The sequence below is a fragment of the Salvelinus fontinalis genome, chromosome 7 (assembly GCF_029448725.1).
Source record: "Salvelinus fontinalis isolate EN_2023a chromosome 7, ASM2944872v1, whole genome shotgun sequence".
Classification (NCBI taxonomy): domain Eukaryota; kingdom Metazoa; phylum Chordata; class Actinopteri; order Salmoniformes; family Salmonidae; genus Salvelinus; species Salvelinus fontinalis.
The window spans coordinates 50,698,876-50,723,184 of record NC_074671.1 but is presented as its reverse complement, the minus strand read 5'-3'; the positions used below and the strand labels follow the sequence as shown (position 1 = coordinate 50,723,184).

Sequence of the window (24,309 nt, the reverse complement as noted above, 5' to 3'; positions counted from 1 at the left end):
ACGTGTAAATGATCTGAAATACTTAAAACAACGTAAATGTGTTTTGTCCCCTGCATTAAGTATACATTTCAAATCAACAAGGTCTTTCTGCAAGGCAACAAAATCAGATTGGAGCTCTAACAAAGCCTAGTCAGCAGTAGGGGCAATCGTGTACATAACAGTTTCATCTGCATACAGATGAATGTTACAGCTTTTTTGCAGACAGACCAATATTGTTTAAATAAATAGTCAAGAGGACATGTCCCAAAATAGACCCCAGCGGGACACCTTTAGTGATATCGAAGTAACTTGACTTATAGCTCCCTGGTCGAGGCCCATTTCAGACAACCTCTGAATGAGTAGGGGATGTTCGACAGTATCAAAGGCCTTGGATAGGTCTATGAATAGGGCAATGTAACACATCATTTAGGACGTAGCTGCTGAAACGGTGCTTTGTCCAGGTCTATAACCAGATTGGTGCTCGTTAAGAACATAATTTGGAATGAGCAGGAGAAGTGAGAGAGAAATCAAAACCACTCTTCCATTAAATATTTAAACAGAGAAATCAGAGACTGTATGTGTGTGTGTGTGTGTGTGTGTGTGTGTGTGTGTGTGTGTGTGTGTGTGTGTGTGTGTGTGTGTGTGTGTGTGTGTGTGTGTGTGTGTGTGTGTGTGTGTGTGTGTGTGTGTGTGTGTGTGTGTGTGTGCGTGCGTGCATTCGTGTGTGTGTGCACGCGTGCGTGTTTAAATGCTCTTCGCTCGGACTCAAGGAGAGGTGTTACCTCCACTAGTGTTGAAGTTCAGTCATATCCTCTAGACTGGACAGAGTCCACGTTGTGTTGTTCTATTCTAAATGAACATGTATAGGGAGCCTTCCTCCCTTCTCTCCTTACTCATGCCCTGACTAATTGGGGCAATTTACGTTTACATTTACACTAATTGGGGCAAACATCCGAAGAATCCAATGCAAAACAATCACGTATGAATATCTTGCTGTGGCAATTTGAAACACCGTAATCATCGTAGCTCAATTAGAATTGACCTTCATGTGTAGGCTACACCATTTATAGATAGTTGATGAATAGGGTTCGTCTACAGCTCCAGGTGGTTTTCTAAGTGTGATATCCTGGTATTTTTAGCCTGGTGTGCTCTCCCAGTGGGGGAGAGGCTGAGGTAGGGCAGGAGTCTCGTCTGTCTATTAGGATTGTAGGTCATTGGAAACGACTCAAACGAGAGCTTGCAGATGCAACTCTATTCCCTAAGAGGTGTCGTCACTTAGTCTCTACTTTTTTTTTTGTTGCCAAGAATCTTCACACTGATCTTTGGTTGGGCAATGTCAAAGACATATTATCGGTGTGGGGAGACAAACAGCCTATAATCTTCATTTTCATTCCTCTCTTGTGCAAGGAGAAGACACATGCTTCATGTGTTACCCACGGCCCAGAGCTCCGCTGATGTCAGTAATCAAATATTCTCATCTGAAATACTCTCAAACGGCAGACCTCCAGGGACGTGTTCCAAATCTCACCCTATTCCCTATGTAGTGCGCTACTTTTGACTAGGGCTGCATAGGGCTCTGGTCAAAAGTAGTGCACTATATAAGGAATCGGGTACCATTTGGGATGCAGACCAGGAGCTCCTAACCGCCAGGGCCCAAATGAGAGCCTGCAAGACCGTGTTCCGGAAGACAATGCACAGACAATATTATCCCGCAGGAGGCTGTCGATCTCTCAATCTCAATTACGGCTGCAGATTATCGTCTCATAACTTAATCGTGCATTAAACAGACTAGGCCCTACGCATTGGCCTACTTCGCCACTCTGAGGCACGGGGTCAGAGTGCATCAACTGCATTTACTTATTAAACAGACGCCTACAGTAGGGATGGAAACAGCAACGCACGCAGACACCTGGACTGCAGAGCAACATGACCTCTGAAACAGGTCACGTTGCCTCCTATGCAGAGGTAGACACTAGAGAGGAGGAACAAGACAAGAGTCCCCATCAAGTCGTCTGTTATTATGGCAATAGACTGACCTAGCCAAAGAGCATTTCCTCGGAATACTTAAACAGGCAGTGGACATGTACTGGAAGACAATGAGCATGGCTGACTCGGGATGTGCTGCCCACGGGCTAGCCTAAGCCTTTGAAAACCGCAAATATACCAGTGTAGAGAGTTGGCGCTCGACAACAAACTGAACACACGGTGCCTCAGTTACTCTGGGTGCGTCCCAATAATATCTCCTTTCTCCTGAAGTGTGCACTCGTTCACTACTTTCCAAAAATAGAAAAACCATAAAATGAGGTGGAGGCATGGGCTAGTGGGAGTTTCCACCATATTTCTTATGCCAGCCATTTCCCATTCAAATCAGTGAAGGGAAGTGAAGTGCACACTTCCGGAGGGAGGAGAGATAATTGGGACATAGCCCCATTTCCTCACATAAGCACTATAGTCAGTGAACCAGCTCAGAAGGAGATTGACGGTGCGCCAGCTACACCCGACTATATCCCTGACTATATCTACTGCGTGCGGTTAATGATAAGGTGTAGTGGTATGCAGATAGTTACACTGAAAATCACAGACAGATAGAAATATGAGGTTTTCAACAACTCGAACCCACTCCTGTTGGCACTTATAATGCACAGGTCAAATGTTTTTTTGACCCGCGCTGCCCTGACCATTTGAACAAATAGCCCACCTCCACCAAACACGAGTAAAGCACAGCTACCATTTAAATCAGGAATGCATACCATTAAAAAGGTTAACGGTGATGTGGTGCGGATCTGCTGCGATTAGAGAAATCGAATGAAACAAATGAGAAAAAAATGGAAGAAGATTAACATGCCACTATGATTCATCTTCGCCCAGAGCCAGTTGACATAATGATGCATTATAACAGGGAACTGAATTAAGGCTATCTGACAACAAAATGAACGCCCAAAACAGCTAAAGTACACAACTGGCAAAAGTAAAAGCACAACTATGAACAAACATTACATTCAAACATTACATTTACATTGCAGTCATTTAAGAGACACTCTTATCCAGAGCGACTTACAGTAGGGAGTGCATACATTTCCATACTTTTCTTCCATACTGGTCCCCTATGGGACATTGACGTCTACATAGAATATAAAAATATATTGCCGTTCAACAGCTGTCTATGTATGTCAGTGCAGGGAGACAATTATCTCTGGGATAGAACAAGTACAGCACTGACACACTTCAGATCCCTCAGGGTCTGTGTATATATTTCACATGGCCCTCTCTCCCAGGGATCCATACCAACCACAGGGCCTGTGTCTATGTTTCTCATGGCCCTCTCTCTCCCAGGGATCCATACCAGCCACAGGGCCTGTGTCTATGTTTCTCATGGCCCTCTCTCTCCCAGGGATCCATACCAGCCACAGGGCCTGTGTCTATGTTTCTCATGGCCCTCTCTCTCCCAGGGATCCATACCAGCCACAGGGCCTGTGTCTATGTTTCTCATGGCCCTCTCTCTTCCAGGGATCCATACCAGCCAGGCACTGGATTCTTACTCTTCACATCCCTTTCCCCTGTCCACCTCTTCCTCTGTCCTGCACTTAATCCAGCATTTCTCCAGGGACTTCAGCCTGTCTGGTAGAAATCCAGAGGCTGTTTCCCATAAGCAATCACTCTCTAAACTCCCTTCTGACATACTGAGGAAGAGGGGATGGGATAGGGGGTAAGTGGGGTGTTGAGATCCACCAAAACACACTTCACCTCCGTAATGTCCTCCTCAGTCGTCTTTGGAAGCGTTGTCGAAATATTTCCCCCATTCAAATCCTATCAGAGCATTTTTTTCTTAGATCCCGTGACTCAGGACAGGACAGGATATATGCTGATTTCCTCTCCCCTGTCCGGTGTAGATTTACTTCTAGCACTGAGCTGTTTCGCCATAACGGTTGAGTAATTTGTCCAAAGGTTAACACAGCCAGTAATGCAGTGTAATTTGTTTCAGTGGGTTTCCAAACATTGCATCAGCGCCACTAATCTAGCCTGCAGATGCCAAAGAGAGGAGCCCTGGCCTGGCCTCTTAATTTGTATTTACATACACAGAAATAATCCAGTACCTCAATATACATTATGTCAAGACAACCAACCATCAAATCTCCCTTCTATTCTGTTTACAGACATACAGTACAAGTAAGATTGATTATAATTCCATTGTGTTCTTCCACATCAAATTATTGAAATGTTCCATATCAGAATGTCCTGGTCTGTACACTGCTCCTCCTCTCCACCCCTCCCTCCCCTTTCAGAGTAAAACAAACGAGAACAAGAATGGCTAATAGCAGCATCTCAAAAGATGAGGCCCGATGGGGAAGGTCTTTGCCCTCACTGACTCCGCCCTTGTTCAAGCTCCAAAAATAGCCTCCCTTCTCTGTCTCCTCCTGGAGTGACATCACGGATCATGGAGGGCTCTACTTGTTTGGGCAAATCTTTACTAATAAGGAATACACAGCAAAGGCAGCCAGGCAACATTGTATGTCCTATAGTGATGCACTGGGGCTGGTTGCACCAGTTGGTCTTACACCTGTTTCCTGTTTATACTGACCTGACAGAATGGGGGAACAGAGTGGGGAAAGCTATGGGCAACTACTAAACATATAATGTCCCCAATATTCACATAACACTTATTCCTATACTGTAAACTGCAATGCTATGGATGGAACAAAATAGGGATGACTGATTAATTGACATAACACCAACAAATCGATTTCAAGATTTACTCGATTTCAAGTTTACAATTCAAGGAATCGTCTTCTGTCTGCCAACCGTTTCATAGCTCCCTTTAATTTCTCTCTTGGAACACAGACATCCTGAACACCCCAAACCCTTTGCGAAGATTACAGTAGGTAACCTTGTACATGAATTAAATCCAGTTGAATTTTAATAGACGTGATGAGGCACATTCTGAGTCAGGGCAACATCTACCGACAACGACAAAAACACAAACAAACAGGAAGTACAGGTCAATCTAAGGTGAAGATTTACATACTCCTACATATAGTCTATTACAGCCAATGTCTACACAGAGTTCTAGGTTTATTCCTGCCAGAGAATTGGTACTGTTAATGAAGTTTAAGGTTGATATAACAGTCTGGTACTCCAGTCTATCCGCACACTATCCACATAGAATTCCTTCCTGTTCCAGAACATCTTGTAGAACTGATGGATACAGCCTACTGTCATAACTCAGTGGAAAAACTATAGAACAACTCGCAAAGATGTCCATTTATCCAACAAGAGCACCTAGCTGAGGGCTTTACATTTTGTCACAGATTGCTGTGAAATTCTCAATTTCTTACTTCAGCCTTTGATGTTCTCCACAGTGATTTAATGAGCAGGGATGTTGGGTAGCCATAGGACGTTTCATGTTTTTGTTAACCCTAAAGGGTACTCTTAAACCAAAAGAGTACTCTTAACCCATCGGTCCCCTGTCCCCGGCCTGTACACTGTGAAATGACATAATTATAATCCTCAATGTTGGGTTACATTAATTTACTTCAGCCATAAAGATGTAGTTCACTTTGATGGAAGTTTAAATAAGATAGCGTTGCCCTCTAGTGGTCAAGCATGAGATGTGCATGTATGTGATTTATACAGCAAGGATGACTTCAATATAATGCGTTACCACTATGCGACAGTATTACCTGCCTTAGTTCTCTTTCTCTCTACGTTTTCACTCTGTCTGATCGAAACGACATGGTCTGTGGATCTACAGTGTGTCGACTGGTGGGGTGTGAAGCACGCTATGATACTCAGATACTTTATGGGCTCCCAAATGGTGCAGCGGTCTAAGGCACTGCATCTCAATGCAAGAGATGTCACTACAGTTCCTGGTTAGATTCCAGGCTGTATCACATCTGGCCGTGATTGGCCCAGCATCTTCTGGGTTTGTTTGGGGTAGGCCGTCATAGTAAATAAGAATTTGTTCTTAACGGACTTGCCTAGTACAAATAAAAAAGTATCTTTCTGTAAAGACAAGAGATACTGACAGCTTTTGTTGAGCTTCTGACAGTATTTTGATCCTGCTTTGTGCTTATTCCCAATGCATATACACTGAGTGTAAAGAACATTAGGAACACCTGCTCTTTCCATGATATAGACTGACCAGGTGAATCCAGGTGAAAGCTATGATCCCTTATTGATGTCACCTGTTAAATCCACTTCAATCAATGTAGATGAAGGGAAGGAGACAGGTTAAAGAAGGATTTTTAAGCCTTGAGGTAATTGAGACATGGATTGTGTATGTGTGCCATTCAGAGGGTGAATAGGTAAGACAACAGATTGAAGTTCTTTTGAACGGTGTATGGTAGTAGGTGACAGGCGCACCGGTTTGTGTCAAGAACTGCAACGCTGCTGTGTTTTTCACTCTCAACAGTTTCCTGTGTGTATCATGAGTGGTCCAACGCCCAAAGGAGATCCAGCCAACTTGACACAACTGTAAGAAGTATTGGAGTCAACATGGGCCAGCATCCCTGTGGAACGCCTTCGACACCTTGTAGAGGTCCATGCCCCGATGAATTTAGGCTGTTCTGAGGGCTGAAGGGGATGCAACTCAATGTTCTGTACACTCAGAGTACATACTGAGTAGATGAAACAAACTTGTGAGCCGGGTGTTAATCTGTGAACTTGAAATCATGTTACAAGTAAATAACTGAATTACATAATTTCTCATCATTTTGAGAAATGTCTTTGTTACCGAAGTGTCAACACTAAAACAAACAAACCGACAATCTTGCAGTAGTCAAGCCGCAATAATACAATGATTTGGTCACATCTACCCTCCAAAACCTGCTGTAGTCCACATTAGCATTTCTAGAGCAGAATTCTTAACAAGAATTCACACTATAAATCATGCATTTAAATGAGGGGATTAAAACCTGCCTGTCACACTCAGAGACAGCTTCACTGCATAGAGTTAAACACTTCCTTGGGCAAATCCTAAACCACAGCTCTTTTGAGGATCATAGTTTTCCTTCTAGTTTTATTTGTCACATGCACAAGTACAGTGAAATGCCTAACTTGAAAGCTCTACCCCACAGTGCAGCGTTCAATATAACAAATAATATATATTATATACTATATATACATATATATATAAAATGAAAAACACAAGAGAAATAAGAAATAAGAGAGGAAGCTATATGCGGGGTCAGTGCCAGTACCATATTTACAATGTGCAGAGATACTGGAGTACTGAGGTAAATATGTATTATTTGTGGAACAATCTTCAAAATGTTCTTTAATTTGTTGTTTGGAGGGCACTATTGTGTAGTCGATGAACAGCATTCTCACATAGGTATCCCTCTTTTCCAGGTGGGAGAGGACAGAGTGGAGTGCAAATTCTGGCGGTACGCAAATTGGAGTGGGCCCAGGATGTCTGGGATGATGGAGTCGATGTGTAATGATCAGCCGCTCAAAGCACTTACAGATGTGAGTGAAACAGGGTCATTGTGGCAGGATGCCTCAGGGTCATTGTGGCAGGATTTCTCAGGGTCAGTGTGGCAGGATGCCTCAGGGTCATTGTGGCAGAATGCCTCAGGGTCAGTATGGCAGGATGCCTCAGGGTCATTGTGACAGGATGCCTCAGGGTCAGTGTGGCAGGATGCCTCAGGGTCATTGTGGCAGGATGCCTCAGGGTCATTGTGGCAGGATGCCTCAGGGTCAGTGTGGCAGGATGCCTCAGGGTCATTGTGGCAGGATGCCTCAGGGTCATTGTGGCAGGATGCCTCAGGGTCATTGTGACAGGATGCCTCAGGGTCAGTGTGGCAGGATGCCTCAGGGTCATTGTGGCAGGATGCCTTAGGGTCATTGTGGCAGAATGCCTCAGGGTCATTGTGTCAGGATGCCTCAGGGTCATTGTGGCAGGATGCCTCAATGTTTTTGGGAACAGGAATGATGGTCGTCAGCTTGAAACATGTGGGGATTCCAGACTTGGACAAGGAGAGGTTGGAAATGTCCGTGAAGACGTCTGCCAGCTGGTCGCACATGCCCTGAGGACACGCCCTGGAATACCGTCTGGCCCTGCGACCTTACGAGTGTTGACCTGTTTAAAAAACCTTACTCACGTCAGCCTCGGAGAGAAAGCTCTTATGTCCCTATCCCCCTTCCAATATCACAGATTTAAATGTACAGTATATCTGTGCCAAATATACTCTATATCATTCAGAGGTGACGCTAAACCAATGCAAAAAAATATACATTATCTTTGGTTAAGCCAATGCAATGTGTGTATTACTTGCCCAAACATAACACTTGCCTTGAATACATGATGCAGCCTTCTACGTCTAGCAGTGGAGGCTCCTCCTCAGAGGAAGGGGAGGAGAATCCTCCTCAGTGAATTTCAGAAACATATAAATAGTGAAACATTTAAAAAAGTTATCCCTTTTAGATAAAACTATACTAAACATATAAACGTCACCAAATAATTGATTAAAACACATTGTTTTACAATGGAGGTCTACAAAAGCCTCAACAGCACTGTAGGGTAGCACCATTGTGTAGCTGGAGGACAGCTAGTTTCCGTCCTCCTCTGGGTACATTGACTTCAATACAAAACCTAGGAGGTTCGTGGTTCTCACCCCCTTCCATAAACTTACACAGTAATTATGACAACTTCCGGAGGACGCCCTCCAACCTATCAGATCTCTTGCAGCATGAACTGACATGTTATCCACCCAATCAAAGTGACATGTTATCCACCCAATTGCCCGCCGGTGTAACTGCAAAACTGCTAGCTAACTGTACACTGTACTGCATGATTGTAGCGGTTTTACTAATGCGTTAGTTCAAGTAGCTATGTTGACTTGACGTTAGCTAATATGGTGACAACCATGTTGGCTGTGTGTAGTGGTTAGCGGTTATGATATGAAGGTTTGACTTGGAAAGGTTTTTTCGCCTGGTCACAAACAGCTGATGTGTTGTGCACTGAAGTCCACAAGCGAAGGGAACAGGTGAGAGGAGGAAGGCGCGTAGATGCGAGAAGGAATCATCCAACGATTAAAGGGATCATGCTGTTTGTATGTCGCTGCTATGAACATGAACTGTGTTTGCGTGTGATCAGGGGTGTATCCATACCGCCAATTCTTTCTTAAATGGAAGCAAACGTAACAAAACGGGGATAAACAAACCTGTAGTTGTCTAATAGAAAGTCTTGTTTGCAACTGTTGGATTAATAGGAGATTTTTATCAATTTATTCTGCTCTATTTAATCTCTGATTCGAAAATGCTAATTAGCATCAGTAGACATCATGCAAGACTACAAATCTCTGCAAGCTCCTGCACGTCATCTCTAGCTGACGTAAGAAGTATTGTGTCAATCTAAAACTTGCACAAGACAGTTCACAGAATTGTCTATTTAAAGTCATTTTGCCAATTTATTCATTACTACATTTAGCTAACATTTGATCAGTCTTGTCCAGATCATCATCTGTAGTTCTTTATGATAGCCACATTAGCAGCTAATTAGCATTTCATTTTGGGGGGGTAAATACAGGCAAATATATTGATAAAAGTCACCTTGTCCTAGAGAGATTTACACGGTTATAAAAACGTCAAGCCAGGATAAGCCTACACGAAACACAGCCCTTATTATAAGTGTTTCTAAAATCCCCTATGAGAAAAATGAATGATGTAAAAAGGATTTGAACTATTTCAAATAAAATAAAATAAAAGCTGATTTGTCACATGCACCGAATACAACAGACCTTACAGTGAAAAGCTTACTTACAGGCTCTAACCAATAGTGCAAAAAAGGTATTAGGTGAACGATAGGTAAGTAAAGAAATAAAACAACAGTAAAAGAAAGGCTATATACAGTAGCGAGGCTATAACAGTAGCGAGGCTACATACAGACACCGGTTAGTCAGGCTGATTGAGGTACTATGTACATGTAGATATGGTTAAAGTGACTATGCATATATGATGAACAGAGAGTAGCAGTAGCGTAAAAGAGGGGTAGGCGGGTGGTTGGTGGCGGGACACAATGCAGATAGCACGGTTAGCCAATGTGATAGCCCGGTTAGCCAATTGAGGTAGTATGTACATGAATGTATAGTTAAAGTGACTATGCATATGCATATATGATAAACAGAGAGTAGCAGCACCGTAAAAAGAGGGGTTGGGGGGGAACACAATGCAAATACTCTGGGTATTTGTTCAGGAGTCTTATGGCTTTGGGGTAAAAACTGTTGAGGAGCCTTTTGTCCTAGACTTGGGACTCCGGTACCAATTGCCATGCGGTAGTAGAGAGAACAGTCTATGACTGGGGTGCCTGGGGCCGTTGACAATTTTTAGGGCCTTCCTCTGACACTGCCTGGTGTAGAGGTCCTGGATGGCAGGCAGCTTAACCCCAGTGATGTACTGGGCCGTACGCAATACCCTCTGTAGTGCCTTGAGGGCAGAGGCCGAGCAATTGCTGTACCAGGCAGTGATGCAACCAGTCAGGATGCTCTCGATGTTGCAGCTGTAGAACCTTTTGAGGATCTCAGGACCCATGCCAAATCTTTTTAGTTTCCTGGGGGGGAATAGGCTTTGTCGTGCCCTCTTTACGACTGTCTTGGTGTGTTTGGACCATTCTAGTATGTTGTTGATGTGGACACCAAGGAACTTGAAGCTCTCGACCTGCTCCACTACAGCCCCGTCGATGAGAATGGGGGCGTGCTCGGTCCTCCTTTTCCTGTAGTCCAAATTCATCTCCTTGGTTACGTTGAGGGATAGGTTGTTATTCTGGCACCACCCGGCCAGGTCTCTGACCTCCTCCCTCTGACCTCCTCCCTCCTCCCAGTCCTGTAGTTTAGCATCTGCTTCATCTGACCACTTTTTTATAGACTGAGTCGCTGGTGCTTCCTGCTTAAATTTTTGCTTGTAAGCAGGAATCAGGAGGATAGAGTTGTGGTCAGATTTACCAAATGGAGGGCGAGGGAGAGCTTTGTACGTGTCTCTGTGTGTGGAGCACAGGTGATCTTGAATTTTTTTCCCTCTGGTTGCACATTTAACATGTTAATAGAAATTTGGTAGAGCTGATTTAAGTTTCCCTTCATTAAAGTCTCCGGCCACTAGGAGCGCCGCCTCTGGGTGAGTGGTTTCCTGTTTGCTTATTTCCTTATATAGCTGACTGAGTGCGGTCTTAGTGCCAGAATCTGTCTGTGGTGGTAAATAATCAGCCACGAAAAGTATAGTTGAAAACTCTCTTAGCAAGTAGTGTGGCCTGCAATTTATCACAATATACTCTACTTCAGGCGAGCAAAATCTAGAGACTTCCTTAGATTTCGTGCACCAGCTGTTGTTTACAAATATGCACAGACCGCCTCCCCCCTCGTCTTACCGGAGTGTGCTGTTCTATCTTGCTGGTGCAGCGTATATCCCGCTAGCTGAATATCCATGTCGTCATTCAGCCACGATTCCGTGAAACATAGGATATTACAGCTTTTGATGTCCTGTTGGTAGGATATTCGTGATCGTACCTCGTCTAATTTATTGTCCAATGGTTGCACGTTGGCGAATAGTATGGACGGTAACGGCTGCTTTCCCACTCGCCTTTTCCAGGTCCTGACTAGGCATCCGGGCTCTTTGTCCTCTGTTCCTGCGTCGCTTCCTCTTGCAAATAACGGGAATGTCGGCCCTGTTGGGTGTTTGGAGAATGTCTTGTGCGTCCTCCTTGTTGTAGAAAAAATCTTTGTCTAATCCGAGGTGAGGGATCTCTGTCCTGATATCCAGAAGCTCTTTTTTGCCGTAAGATACGGTTGCAGAAACATTATGTACAAAACAAGTTACAAATAACGCAAAACAAACCACATGATACACACAATTGGTTGGGAGCCCGTAAAACTGCTGACATTTCTTCTGGCGTCATTTTAACCATTTGTTTTACCACTAGATTGTATGGGTATCGTGACTGTGGTACTCTATGATTACATCCTAGATCAGCTAGATGCAGGCAAGATTGTGCAAGGTGACATTGAATGTGTCAATGTCTGTCATCTTGATTACTCAAATTTCTCTCGACCTGTGCACCTACATTGTAAACTTTCTTTCACAGGGTAGGTTGGAGCAACCTCATGATGGGTATAGGGAAAATTTGATTATCACGTATGTTACGTTGAGCTGGGTGAATGGAATATGAATGACAGTCATCCAATATGCTGTAATAGAAAAAAGGCCATGCTCATTAAAAAAAATTATTGTCCTCCCTAATCTTAAACAGCACCGACCGCCACTCGTCTCTAGAGAGACTACATTTGCAGACATAGAAATACAATCCATTGGATTGTATTTCTATGTTGCACCGTTGTTGCTAAGAGACCAGTTGTGGTCACTTTATTTTTGGTATTTCGGGTGTTGACTAATATAATATCCATTTAATATGCAGCCACTATAATCATTTCATATGACAGGGTTTAATTGTTTGCATAGAGTCTCGTGACAGATTTATAAATTACACACATAAGATTGGGTTCTGGGTGATTAGATTGTTTGAATAACTATTTTCTATAAAAGGCAAAAGCTGTGCAGATACTCATTCATCGTTCAAGTCCAGAAGAGACAACTTTTAGCCTGAGCAACCCACCATTGTGATTGACAGTGATGGATAAACGGAGCTATGAAGACGGTTGTTTGCACACACCTGTTCAAACCATTGATCACAATGCCTTTCTTATACAGGCAACATTGTAAGCTACAGGTCGTGATTAGGCTACTGTAGACTTTAGGTATAGGAAAAATATGACACATATCTGAATTTGTAAGTAGGTTGTGCACATCGTGCATTCTAAAATAAACACACTTACCATATCTTTGGATGACTGGCATGGTATTTGATGAGAGACGCAAGCTGTTTGATTCATCTTGGACACAGTTCCCTTTGACGAAGATACAGACAAATTGATAAAAACAAATGAAATGTGGTCTAGAGTTTTCCAAGCTCAGGGTGCATGTTGCTATCAAATGTGTTCGGTGTCTAGAATACTTGGCAGTTAATGCATTCGATTTTTGTTGCCTCCTGGTGATGAGTTTTTCAGTCGCTGCTCCTCTCGCTCTCCCTCTGTGAAAAATATATCTGACACATCTCCTCCAAAGCAGACTCTGAATATGTTACTTGTTTTACTGGGGTTGCTTCACGTGGAGAAGGGATGGTAAAAAAAGAAATAGCTACAGCTGATTCTTCAAAAAAAGATTAAAGCTAAGGAAAAGGGTTATTCAATTGTTTTGTCAAGTGTTTGTCTTTTTTGGTTCCTCTGAATTTTAGAAGTAAGACTTGAAATGAAATGTTTTGCTATGATGTATTTCTTGGTTCAGATGAAAATACTGTTATGCACCTCTGAAATATTGCTCCGTTGCCTTCACTGATCTGCTTCGAGGACCACAATCTGTTGAACACTGCAGTAGCCTAATACATTTCTCACAACGTTTCACTCACATTCCTTGAAGAGCTACCCTTAGATTAAGCCCCACTGGAGAAAATTGTAAAACACGCGGACTGAAGGATTTCTGGCGTTCCTACACAATGCCTGAATATGTACACGGGGAGCTATCTTCAAGATCCTCAGGCTGTTCCTAAAGGCATGTTGAGCCCACTCACTTACGTCCTCTCTTTCCAAATACATGTTGCATTTACTGAATGGTTGTCATCTACAAGTGGAGATGATGTTACTGTAAAATAAATCAACAGAGTGCATTATCTGTTTGGTTATCACATTCATGGGATGTGCATTGCACTTGCTGAGGTGATCCATGACTGCTGTACATTAAGTATACACTGATTGTACAAAACATTAAGAACACCTTCCTAATATTGAGTTGCAGCCCCTTTTGCCCTCAGAACAGTGCCAATTTGTTGGGGGCATGGACTCTTACAAAGTGTCGAAAGCGTTCCACAGGGACGCTGGCCCATGTTGTCTCCAACGACTCCCACAGTTGTAACAAGGCTGGATGTCCTTTGGGTGGGGGACCATTCTTGATACTCACGGGAAACTGTTGAGTGTGAAAACCCCAGCAGCGTTGCAGTTCTTGACACACACTGATTGAAGTGGTTTTAACAGGTGACATAAATAAGGGCTTTCACCTGGATTAACCTGGTATGTCTATGTCATAGGAAGAGCAGGTGTTCCTAATGCTTTGTACACTTAGTGTACAGTACATTTTTAAGGACAACCCATTGGGCATCAGTTCAATGTCTAGTTTTGATTTACATTTGGCTGAGTTGTCAACTAATGTGAATTCAACGTGAGTTAGGTTAAAAGTTGGGTGAAAAAAAATCAAATATTCACTTACGTTGATGGCTTTTTGCAAATGCAATCAGTTTTCCATGTATATTCGAACTCATAGTTGAAATGACGTGGAAACCATGTTGATTCAACCAGTTTTGGCCCAGTGGGAAATGAATCATTGCCAGCTTCTTCACATTCTTACATAACTAACAATACTGCTGCTTTATCAATGAGCTATTATGCATATCGTCATGATGAAAAATAACCAATACCTGAAAGTCATGAAGCTGGCAGAGGTAATATTAATGCACGTAAATACTTTTCATATGACTATTATTCACAGTTCAGACAGCACAATTATTTAAAAACTATAAGTATACAAGTAGGTTTTCACTTTGTAGCACTTCCATTTAGGATTTCATTCATCGGCAACATTAATAATTGCCACATTGATCCTAATAGTTCCCTTTTTTCATTTCACACTGAGGTGATTTTTTATTATGAAGAGACACACATGTAGAGGAGGCAGTGTGTCAACAGAGTGGGCTGAAGCTGAGAGAGGACTCAGAGGATGAATACTGGCATAATTATAGAGAATACATGTTGATCTCCAAATAGCAGCAGTACAAAAACCACTCTCCTCAAACCAACACTGACACTTACATTACAGGACCAAAAGTATGTGGACACCTGCTCGTCGAACATCTCCTTTCAAAGCCATAGCCATTAATATGGAGTTGGTCCCCGTTTGCTTTTATAACAGCCTCAACTCCTATTGGGCGATTAGGCCTGGCTCGCAGTCTGCGTTCCAATTCATCCCAAAGGGGTTCGATGGGGTTGAGGTCAGGGCTCTGTGCAGGCCAGTCAAGTTCTTCCACACTGATCTCAACAAACCATTTCTGTATAGACCTCGCTTTGTGCACGGGGGCATTGTCATGCTGAAACAGGAAAGGGCCTTTCCCAAACTGTTAGCACAAAGTTTGAAGCACAGAATTGTCTAGAATGTCATTGTTTGCTGTAGTGTTACGATTTCCCTTCACTGGAAGTAGCCCATACCGTAAAAAAAACAGCCCCAGACCATTATTCCTCCTCCCCAAAACTTTACAGTTGGCACAGTGCATTCTGGCGGGTAGCGTTCTCCTGGACTCTACCAAATCCAAATTCATCCGTCGGACTGCCAGATGGTGAAACGTGATTCATTACTCCAGAGAACGCTTGGCATTGCGCAGGGTGGTCTTGGGCTTTCTCGGCCATGGAAACCCATTTCAAGAAGCTACCGCCGAACAGTTTTTGTGCTGAAGTTGCTTCCAGAGGCAGTTTGGAACTCGGTAGTAAGTGTTGCAAACAAGGACAGACGATTTTTACGTGAGCGGTCCCGTTCTGTGAGCTTGTGTGGCCTACCACTTCGTGGCTGAGCCGATGTTGCTCTTAGATGTTTCCACTTCTCAATAACAGCACTTACTGTTGACTGGCAGAGCTCTAGCAGGGCAGACATTTGACGAACTGACTTGTTGGAAAGGTGGCATCCTATGACGATGCCACATTGAAAGTTACTGTCCTTTTCAGTAAGGTTATTCTACTGCCAATGTTTTCGGATGGAGATTGCATGGCTGTGTCCTCGATTTTATACACCCGTCGGCAACGAGTGTGGCTGAAATAGCCGAATCCACTAATTTGAAGGGGTGTCCTCATACCTTTGTGTATATATAATGTAGCACAACGCAAGCAAGATTGTAAGATCAAATATACCTTGACATCATACCTCAGAATGATGGAGACACAGACATTTCCCCAAAAATATAAATGTCTATAATGCATACAAACTGACTAGCTAAAATCCTTGCCAGCTAATATTAGCTAGCTACAGTTACCTCATTTCAACTCTGATTTGCAACTCTGATTTGCGAGTAGCTAGCTAGCATTTGTGTTCTTCATCTGCTAACCCCAAACAGCACACCTGACACTGTTTTCATAAACGTGTATTATGTGTAGGGCAAAAATGTATTAAGAATCAAACTATGGTAATAGCTCATGTCAAACTACTACTAACATCGTCCAAGACACAAAGGGACCATTATGACTGACCCTTGCTGACATTTTTTAACTCTAATACCTCACATGAAGCAGTACTACCCTCGCTCTTACCAAGCATACAATAGGACAGAATAGGTGCACAGCTGACCCTCAGCTAAATGTACATCTAAATGCCTTTTAAAGTGGTCAGTAAGCTAAATCAGAGTCACACCGTGATTCTTGGTAGTCTTAAACAAATCTGCTTTGAAACAAAAGTATACAACTCACACACAAGGTTATGGGCTTAAAAAAAGACACATGTACCATGTGATATATAGAGGTGAAATGTATTCAATTTTGAGTTTGCATCCAAATATTACCATAGCCAAGGGATGTAGGGGTGCTGAAAAATCTGAATAAAAAATATATACTGAACTTGCAACCATTTCAGTGATTTTACTGAGTTACAGTTCATGAGGAAATCAGTCAATTGAAATTAATTCATTAGGCCATAATCTATGGATTTCACATGACTGGCAATACAGATAGGCATCTGTTGATCACAAATACCTTTAAAATAAATTGCCTCACAATGGGCCTCATCACGCTATTTTTGTGCATTCAAATTACCATCGATAAAATGCAATTGTGTTCATTGTCCGTAGGTTCTGCCTGCCCATACCATAACCCCACTGCCACCATGGGGCACTCTGTTCACAACGTTGACGTCATCAAACCGCTCGCCCACACAATGCCATACACTTGGTCTGCAGTTGTGAGGCCGGTTGGACGTATTGCAAACTTTTCTAAAACAATGTTGGAGGCGGCTTATGGTAGAGAAATTAACATAACATTTTCTGGCAACAGCTCTAGTGGACATTCCTGCAGTCAGCATGCACTGGGCCTTTACTAGTCCTGTATTAGCAGACCGATATAACCTGTCTCACCCCCCCCCCCCCCTCCCAAACTACTTCCTGCAGCTATGAATATTACCCTTTATATACATCACAGAAGACTGAAATATAACAAAACTGTTTGACATAGGAACACTGTATTTTTGTTGTTTTATTTTATTTATAATCCTTATTAGTTATGAAATTATGAAATATATGAATAACATTCCACCCATGAGGCCAAAGAGTGCGCTTTTGGTCATTGAATTCAGTAAAGGGCTACTCATAGCAGTCTAACACTCTAAATCCCAGCACCTAAATCTTCGAAGACATGGTACGGTTATAATAATATTTGAGAAGACAGAGTTTTTGACAAATACACTATGGGAGTACATTTTGCATGCATCTATCACAGGGAAAATACGCTTTTTCGATGTATAGAGGCATACACACTACACCCTTTTTGCTTTAGGAGGCTGCTCAGGAAGATATGAGTGTCTGTGTGGGTGGGTGGGAAATCACAAGTCCATCCAATTGGAAAGGACTGGTAACTAAGACAAATTAGTGGCATAAATTCTTCACAGGTTTTGTGATTTGAATGATACATTTCAGTTGAAATTACAAAGTACACAGAATGTCAGTAGGTGTTTGATAAATACATTTCAGTCTGCTTTCAGATTAATATAGGATCATGTACCTTCTATTTTGTTTAATCAGTTGCATGTAGGCCTGCAGTATTTACTGTATGCAGCAATTCAACTTTCAGCTCCAAATGTGTACTATTCAAATAAAACCTGTATATATAATTCACTCAAGACAGTCATGTTAAATACATTGATTAACTTTATCACAGATCACGATACAGTATTAAAACAAAGACCAATGAACCCTTCAGTAATGTTCAAAAGAAAATATGTCTCCAAACATTTAACCAACAGGTCAAGTTGTGATTCAGGTTGTGATTCTCACCGGAAACAAGCGAAACGCAAAGCAATTGTTCACCTGCCTGAGCCATACGAATGTTATGAAGAACTGTTAAATGAGCCATGTTCCGCCTACCATCTTCACCCAATATCTAACGAGCGCAAAACTTCTTCATTCCAGCATAAATAAACACAACCCAGGCCCTACGTGGATTTGAGTCCTACTCAGTTCACCATTACTTGAAGACCTAAACATTTGACATTGGAAATAGTAGTACAATCTATTCCTCCAAAAGGGAATAAGATACTTTTTGATAAATCCCATTAATACCAAAATGATAACTTTGCCAGTGCATGCTAACAAAGTAAAGAAACTTGGACAAACCTAAAGGTATGTTAAATCGTGGTAGTCAGATGTGTCAGTCATGCTTGGGGAGTGGCATCATCCCTTCTGATGTCCTCAGCTAAACCCAGACCAGTAATAAAACACAAGAATGAGTCACAATTAGTTCATGTGGCCAATGTCCTTGGCGTAATTTGGATACACTGACATAACACGCACTCATTGTGTCATATTTAAGCAATAAGGCATGAGAACCCAGGGATTATCGTGTGACAGCCCTTAGGAGGGTGTTATTCACGATAATTAACCGGTTCGAGGGTCTTTTTGCTTTTTTATAAAACAGGTTGTTTGGATCCTGATTGGTTGATAGCAGGGAGTTATTCACAACAATTACATTATTTAGCAGATGCTCTTATCCAAAGCGATTTACAGGATAAATTAAGGTTAATTGCCTTGCTCACGGGCACATCGATAGATGTTTTTACCTAGACAGCTCAGGGATTCGAACCAGTGACATTTTTGTTACTGGCCAAATGCTCTTAGCTTCTAGGCTACCTGCCACCCTTTCTCTGGGTAATGCCTGTTACCAGTTCCATTTGAATTATCAATGTGCGTCTACTGTTCCACAGCCCAGCTAGACAATTCATGAACTTAATCTCCCCTGGAAAAAAGCATCTAGATATTATTTCCCCATGCTACTAGCCTAGCATTTGATTTGCAAAAGTTTGTCTAAACCTTGCTGCCTGCCTCTCCACCGTGCCATAGAGCAGGGGTTTTCAAACTTGTCGTGCCCAGGGACCCCCGCCCAGGCAAACCGGCAACCCAGAGACCCCATCGTCTGTTAGCAAAAAAAGATCTAATCACGTCTTGTCTTATCATCAGGTGAATGCAGGGGAGAACGACTGCCGGTTCTCATTGAATCCACAGAAGTTCAAGGCCAACCGAGCTACTGCAGGCATTGTTAAAAGAAAAAAGGATCCCCATTATAGTTAATGGGAAAATGGTCATTATTGTGGTTAATATTCTTGTAAATAAGACAATCCAAGAAAATTGTGTGTAGTTTGATGAGAAAAAATAAATGTAATCCTTTTTAGAATACGGCTGTAAGATAACAAAATATTGAAAAAGTCAAGGGGTCTGAATACTTTCCGAATGCACTGTAGGTATTCCTCTTATCTAGGTGGGTGAGGGCAGTGTGGAGTGCAATTGAGATTTCATCATTTATGGATCTGTTGGGGGCGGTATGCAAATTGGAGTGGGTCTAGGGTGTCTGGGATGGTGGAGTTAATGTGTGCCATAACCAGCCTCTCAAAGCACTTCATGATTACAGAAGTGAGTACTACAGGGCGGTAGTCCTTGTGGCATGAAGCCTTAGAGTTCTTGGGGACAGGAATAATGGTGTTCATCTTAAAACATGTGGGGATTACAGACTGGGACAAGGAGAGGTTGAAAATGACCGTGAATATGCCTGTCAGCTATTCTGCGCATGCTCCGAGAATGCACCCTGGAATACCGTCGGGCCACGCGGGTGTTGACCTGATTCAAGACTTTTCTCACGTCGGCCTCAGATAGCGAGATCACCCAATCCACACGGTCGGTGAGGGCCCTCACACCTGGCACGATGTTGTTGCTGTCAAAACATGCATAAAAAACATGGAGTTCGTCTGGTAAAGAGGCATCGTTGGGCAGATCACGGTTGTGTCTTCCTTTGTCATCCGTAATGGACTGTAGTCCCTGCCATACGTGGCGGGCGTCGGAGCCTGGGTAGTATGATTACACCTTATTCCTATATTGCCCTTTTGCTCATTTGATGACTCCGCGGAGGTCATAGCGGGACTTCTTGTACTTATTCCTGTACTCTGCCATGGCCTCAGAGTTGTCTACGATGGCTCTGTGTGCGGTAGCACTGTCCTTTAGTTTAGCGCCAACCTCTGTGTTACTCCAGGGCTTTTAATTGGGGAAGAGGCGAACCCTCACCATGGGGACAACATCGCCGATATATTTTCTAATGATGCCGGTGACAGAGTCGGTTAGTGGAGTCTCAAAACATATTCAAATCCGTGCTAGCAAAGCAGTCCTGTAGCATAATCTCTGATTCTGGTGACCATTTTCAACAGAGCGAGTCACAGTATTTCCTGTTTGAGTTCTGCTTGTAAACAGGAAGCCGAAGTATGGAGTCATGATCTAATTTTCCGAATGACGGACGAGGGAAGACCTTGTATGCTGACTTGTGGGTAGAATAACAGTGGTAGGACTTTATCGCCCCTAGTGGCATTGGAGACGTATTGATGGAAGTTGGGCATCCCGTGTATTAGTGACGCGGAATTAAAATCGCCGGCAGCCAGAAAAGCAGCCTCTGGATGTAGGGTTTCTTGCTTGTTTATAGCCTTGTACAGCTCGTTAAGTGCCAGCTTGTTATTTGTCTTGTACTGAGGTGGAATGTATACAACAGTCACGATGACAGCTGAAATCTCCCTCGGGAGGTAAACAAGTCGGCATTTGGCCATCAGGTATTCCAAGACAGGTGAACAGTGGGTCAACACTTCTACCGCGCTGGAATTAGCATACCAGTTGGTGTTGATGTCTCCCCCCTAGATGTCCCTGACTCCACTGTCCAGTCCATCTGGTGAATGGAGAATCAATCGAGTTGGATAGCCATAGGGGGTATCTTGTCCGAGAACCATGTTTCAGAAAAGAAGAGACCTGTCCGTCCGTCCATTTATGTTGACATACTCATGTTCCGGGAGCCATGTTGAATTGCATTTACCCATGACTCCCACCTAGGCAAATCAACCATCATTCTAAGACAAGCTTAAAATTGACTCAATGGTAAAAAAAAAAAATGTTTTAACTTATGCTGCTGTCTAAACCAAGTGTGAAGGTGGTATTACCACGCACGACTGGGAAGAATCCACTTGAACACCCCTCCAATTCGTAATTACAAGTGGGAAACACATCTATGATGCCACGTTCAAAACAACTGGCTACTCGGATCTTGGAACTCGGAAACCTCTGACTACCGACTTCAGTGTGTTCAAGACAACTGGGAACTTGGGGGAAAAACTAGCTCCGACTGGGAAAAATAGTTTTGAGCAGTCATCAACGGAATTCCAGCTCCTTTATCTTGAGTGGTCAACTCGGGAAATTCCAAGCCGGACACTCGGGCATCTTGCTAGAGCTCTGACTCTACAACCGGAAGATCACTGATGTCATGATTTGACCATCTTTTTGGGGGGTAGTTTCCAGTTGTCTTGAAACCACCATCATTCCTGAACACCAACTTCTCCCACATGCTGACCTCAGACGTCAACTACTGAGAAAAGGACCTCGATAACAGCATTTTCGGCAGTTAAATGTAACAACAAAACATTATTCATAAAAAACAATCTATTATTATGGTTTCTGAACACTACAATTTCTTTACAAGCACGACACTGTAGCTGTACTTTTATATTTATTTAAAAAAAAAAAATCTTATAAGGGGTGTAGCTGTACTTTTAGTTTATGGTTAACACAGCTGGTTGGCCATTAGCCAATCATCGTTTCTCAACTAGCTCAAGCATGTGAATGCATCCAACCGGTATTTACGACTAATTACCATATCCAGTTGGTTATGAATTCAGCATTATTGGTGCTTTTTTTGATAGTTGCGGGCAAAAATGATTGGTTTGCTCAGGCAATTCTGACATTTTGCAGTGATTCCTGTCCAATGTGTCACGAAAATGCACTGGTGAGGGAAAAGTATGGCTTAATTGAACCATTTTCGTCTGTAAAAGTGCGGCGATTGGTTAAAATTGAGAGCCCTCTTTTTGAAATGCGGTGATCAGACAGTAACATTGCAGTGATTTAAATGTTATTGGGCAGTTTTCCATTGAAAAAAGTCCTGCCTGTGTAAGTGGGAGTTCCCGCTCTTGCATGAGCATGCCAGAGATTGGGCATTCCTCTGCCTAGGCGTTGCTGACACATACTAGATCTAAAAACAACTGGATAGTTAACTTAAGTATCAGCTAAGAGCTAAACACATATGTTATCCCAATCTGTTAGTCGATGACAGTCTATGACCGGCACACAACCATTGGTTGATGCATGCAATGTCTGAGCAGGGGAACACAACCTATATGGAGGAACGGTGAGATCTTGCGGGAAAGCATGCTCACACAAGAGGAAACACCCACCTACAGACAGGAACCTTGGTTTTAAATGGTAAACAGCCATATTAAACATCTTTATTTATCCACCATCTTTGGTATATGCAACTCATGTCTATTTTATGTTAATTCCTGATGAAGACACTCCCTGAAATATGTTGGGGGGGGGTTCTGAAGAAATATTCCATTGTCCTAAGATTGCTGAATATCATTTACTCTTCATGTTAACGGCATTGTTCATTCACCTTGGTTTGAAAGTAACGTAGCGAAAGCACTTTCTAGACTTAATACACTCACTGTACCATTAAAATAGTCCTTTCAGGTCATAACCATCGAGACACATTTATAGAAATATCTGTCTGCCTTTATTGGAATGTGGGTAGGCGTTGAAATCCACAGATTTGGTACATGGTGAAATACACGAGACCCTCGACAGCAATGATGGTCTAACAGTCATTTCAATTTAACGGATAATAAATGTAACTTATTTTGTAAAGATATTGTATGATTCTGGGATTCATGGATTATTTCAAACCAATCCACGAAGCGACCACACAACAAAACAAAAAAACTGTGGATGGTAAGACTATGTATTAGTTTGAGAGAATAAAACTACTGTCAATATTACATGGGTAGTTATGGGTTCAGGCCCCCCCAAAATTATTCATATATATACACATACACGTTAAAAAGTTTGGGGTCACGTAGAAATGTCCTTGTTTTTGAAAGAAAAGCAATTTTTTTGTCCATTAAAAAAGCATCAAATTGATCAGAAATAGAGTGTAGACATTGTGAATGTTGTAATTGACTATCGTAGCTGGAAACGGATGACTTTGAATGGAATATCTACATAGGCCCATTTTCAGCAACCATCACTCCTGTTTTCCAATGGCACGTTGTGTCAGTTAATCCATGTTTATAATTTTAAAAAGGCTAATTGATCATTAGAAAACCCTTTTGCAATTATGTTAACACAGCTGAAAACTGTTGAAAACCGTCACTAACATCTTTCACCCTTAACAGAACAGCGCAAACTGGCTCTAACCAGAATAGAAAGAGGAGTGGGAGGCCCCGGTGCACAGCTGAGCAAGAGGACAAGTACATTAGAGCGTCTAGTTTGAGAAACAAACACCAGTCTCAATGTCAACAGTGAAGAGGTGACACCGAGATGGGGGTTGCAAAAAAAAAAGCCATATCTCAGACTGGCCAATAAAAAGATTAAGATGGGCAAAAGAACACAGACACTGGACAGAGGAACTCTGCCTAGAAGGCTAGCATCCCGGAGTCGCCTCTTCACTGTTGATGTTGAGACTGGTGTTTTGCGGGTACTATTTAATGAAGCTGCCAGTTGAGGACTTGTGAGGCGTCTGTTTCTCGAACTGGACACTCTAGTGTACTTGTCCTCTTGCTCAGTTGTGCACCGGGGCCTCCCACTCTTTCTATTCTGGTTAGAAACAGTTTACGCTGTTCTGTGAAGGGAGTAGTACACAGCGTTGTACAAGATCTTCAGTTTCTTAGCAATTCTCGCATGGAATAGCCTTATTTTCTCAGAACAAGAATAGACTGGCGAGTTTCAGAAGAAAGTTATTTGTTTCTGGCCATTTTAAACCTGTAATCGTACCCACAAATGCTGATGCTCCAGATACTCAACTAGTCTAAGGACAGTTTTATTGCTTCTTTAATCAGAACAACAGTTTTCAGCTGTGCTAACATAATTACAAAAAGGGTTTTCTAAATGATCAATTAGCCTTTTATGATAAACTTGGATTAGCT

The 24,309-nt window shown here is 42.5% G+C and overlaps 1 protein-coding gene across 1 annotated transcript in view; it reads right to left on the bottom strand.

The window, feature by feature from the left end:
* LOC129859637 (inactive dipeptidyl peptidase 10-like) overlaps positions 1-13,083 on the bottom strand; it is a 46,699-nt gene extending 33,616 nt beyond the window's left edge. Inside the window, exon 1 of the mRNA XM_055929674.1 lies at positions 12,798-13,083. Coding sequence (XP_055785649.1) covers positions 12,798-12,854 — 57 coding nt within the window. The 5' untranslated portion in view covers positions 12,855-13,083. The remainder of the gene's footprint in view (positions 1-12,797) is intronic.
* Between the last annotated feature and the right edge of the window lie 11,226 nt (positions 13,084-24,309).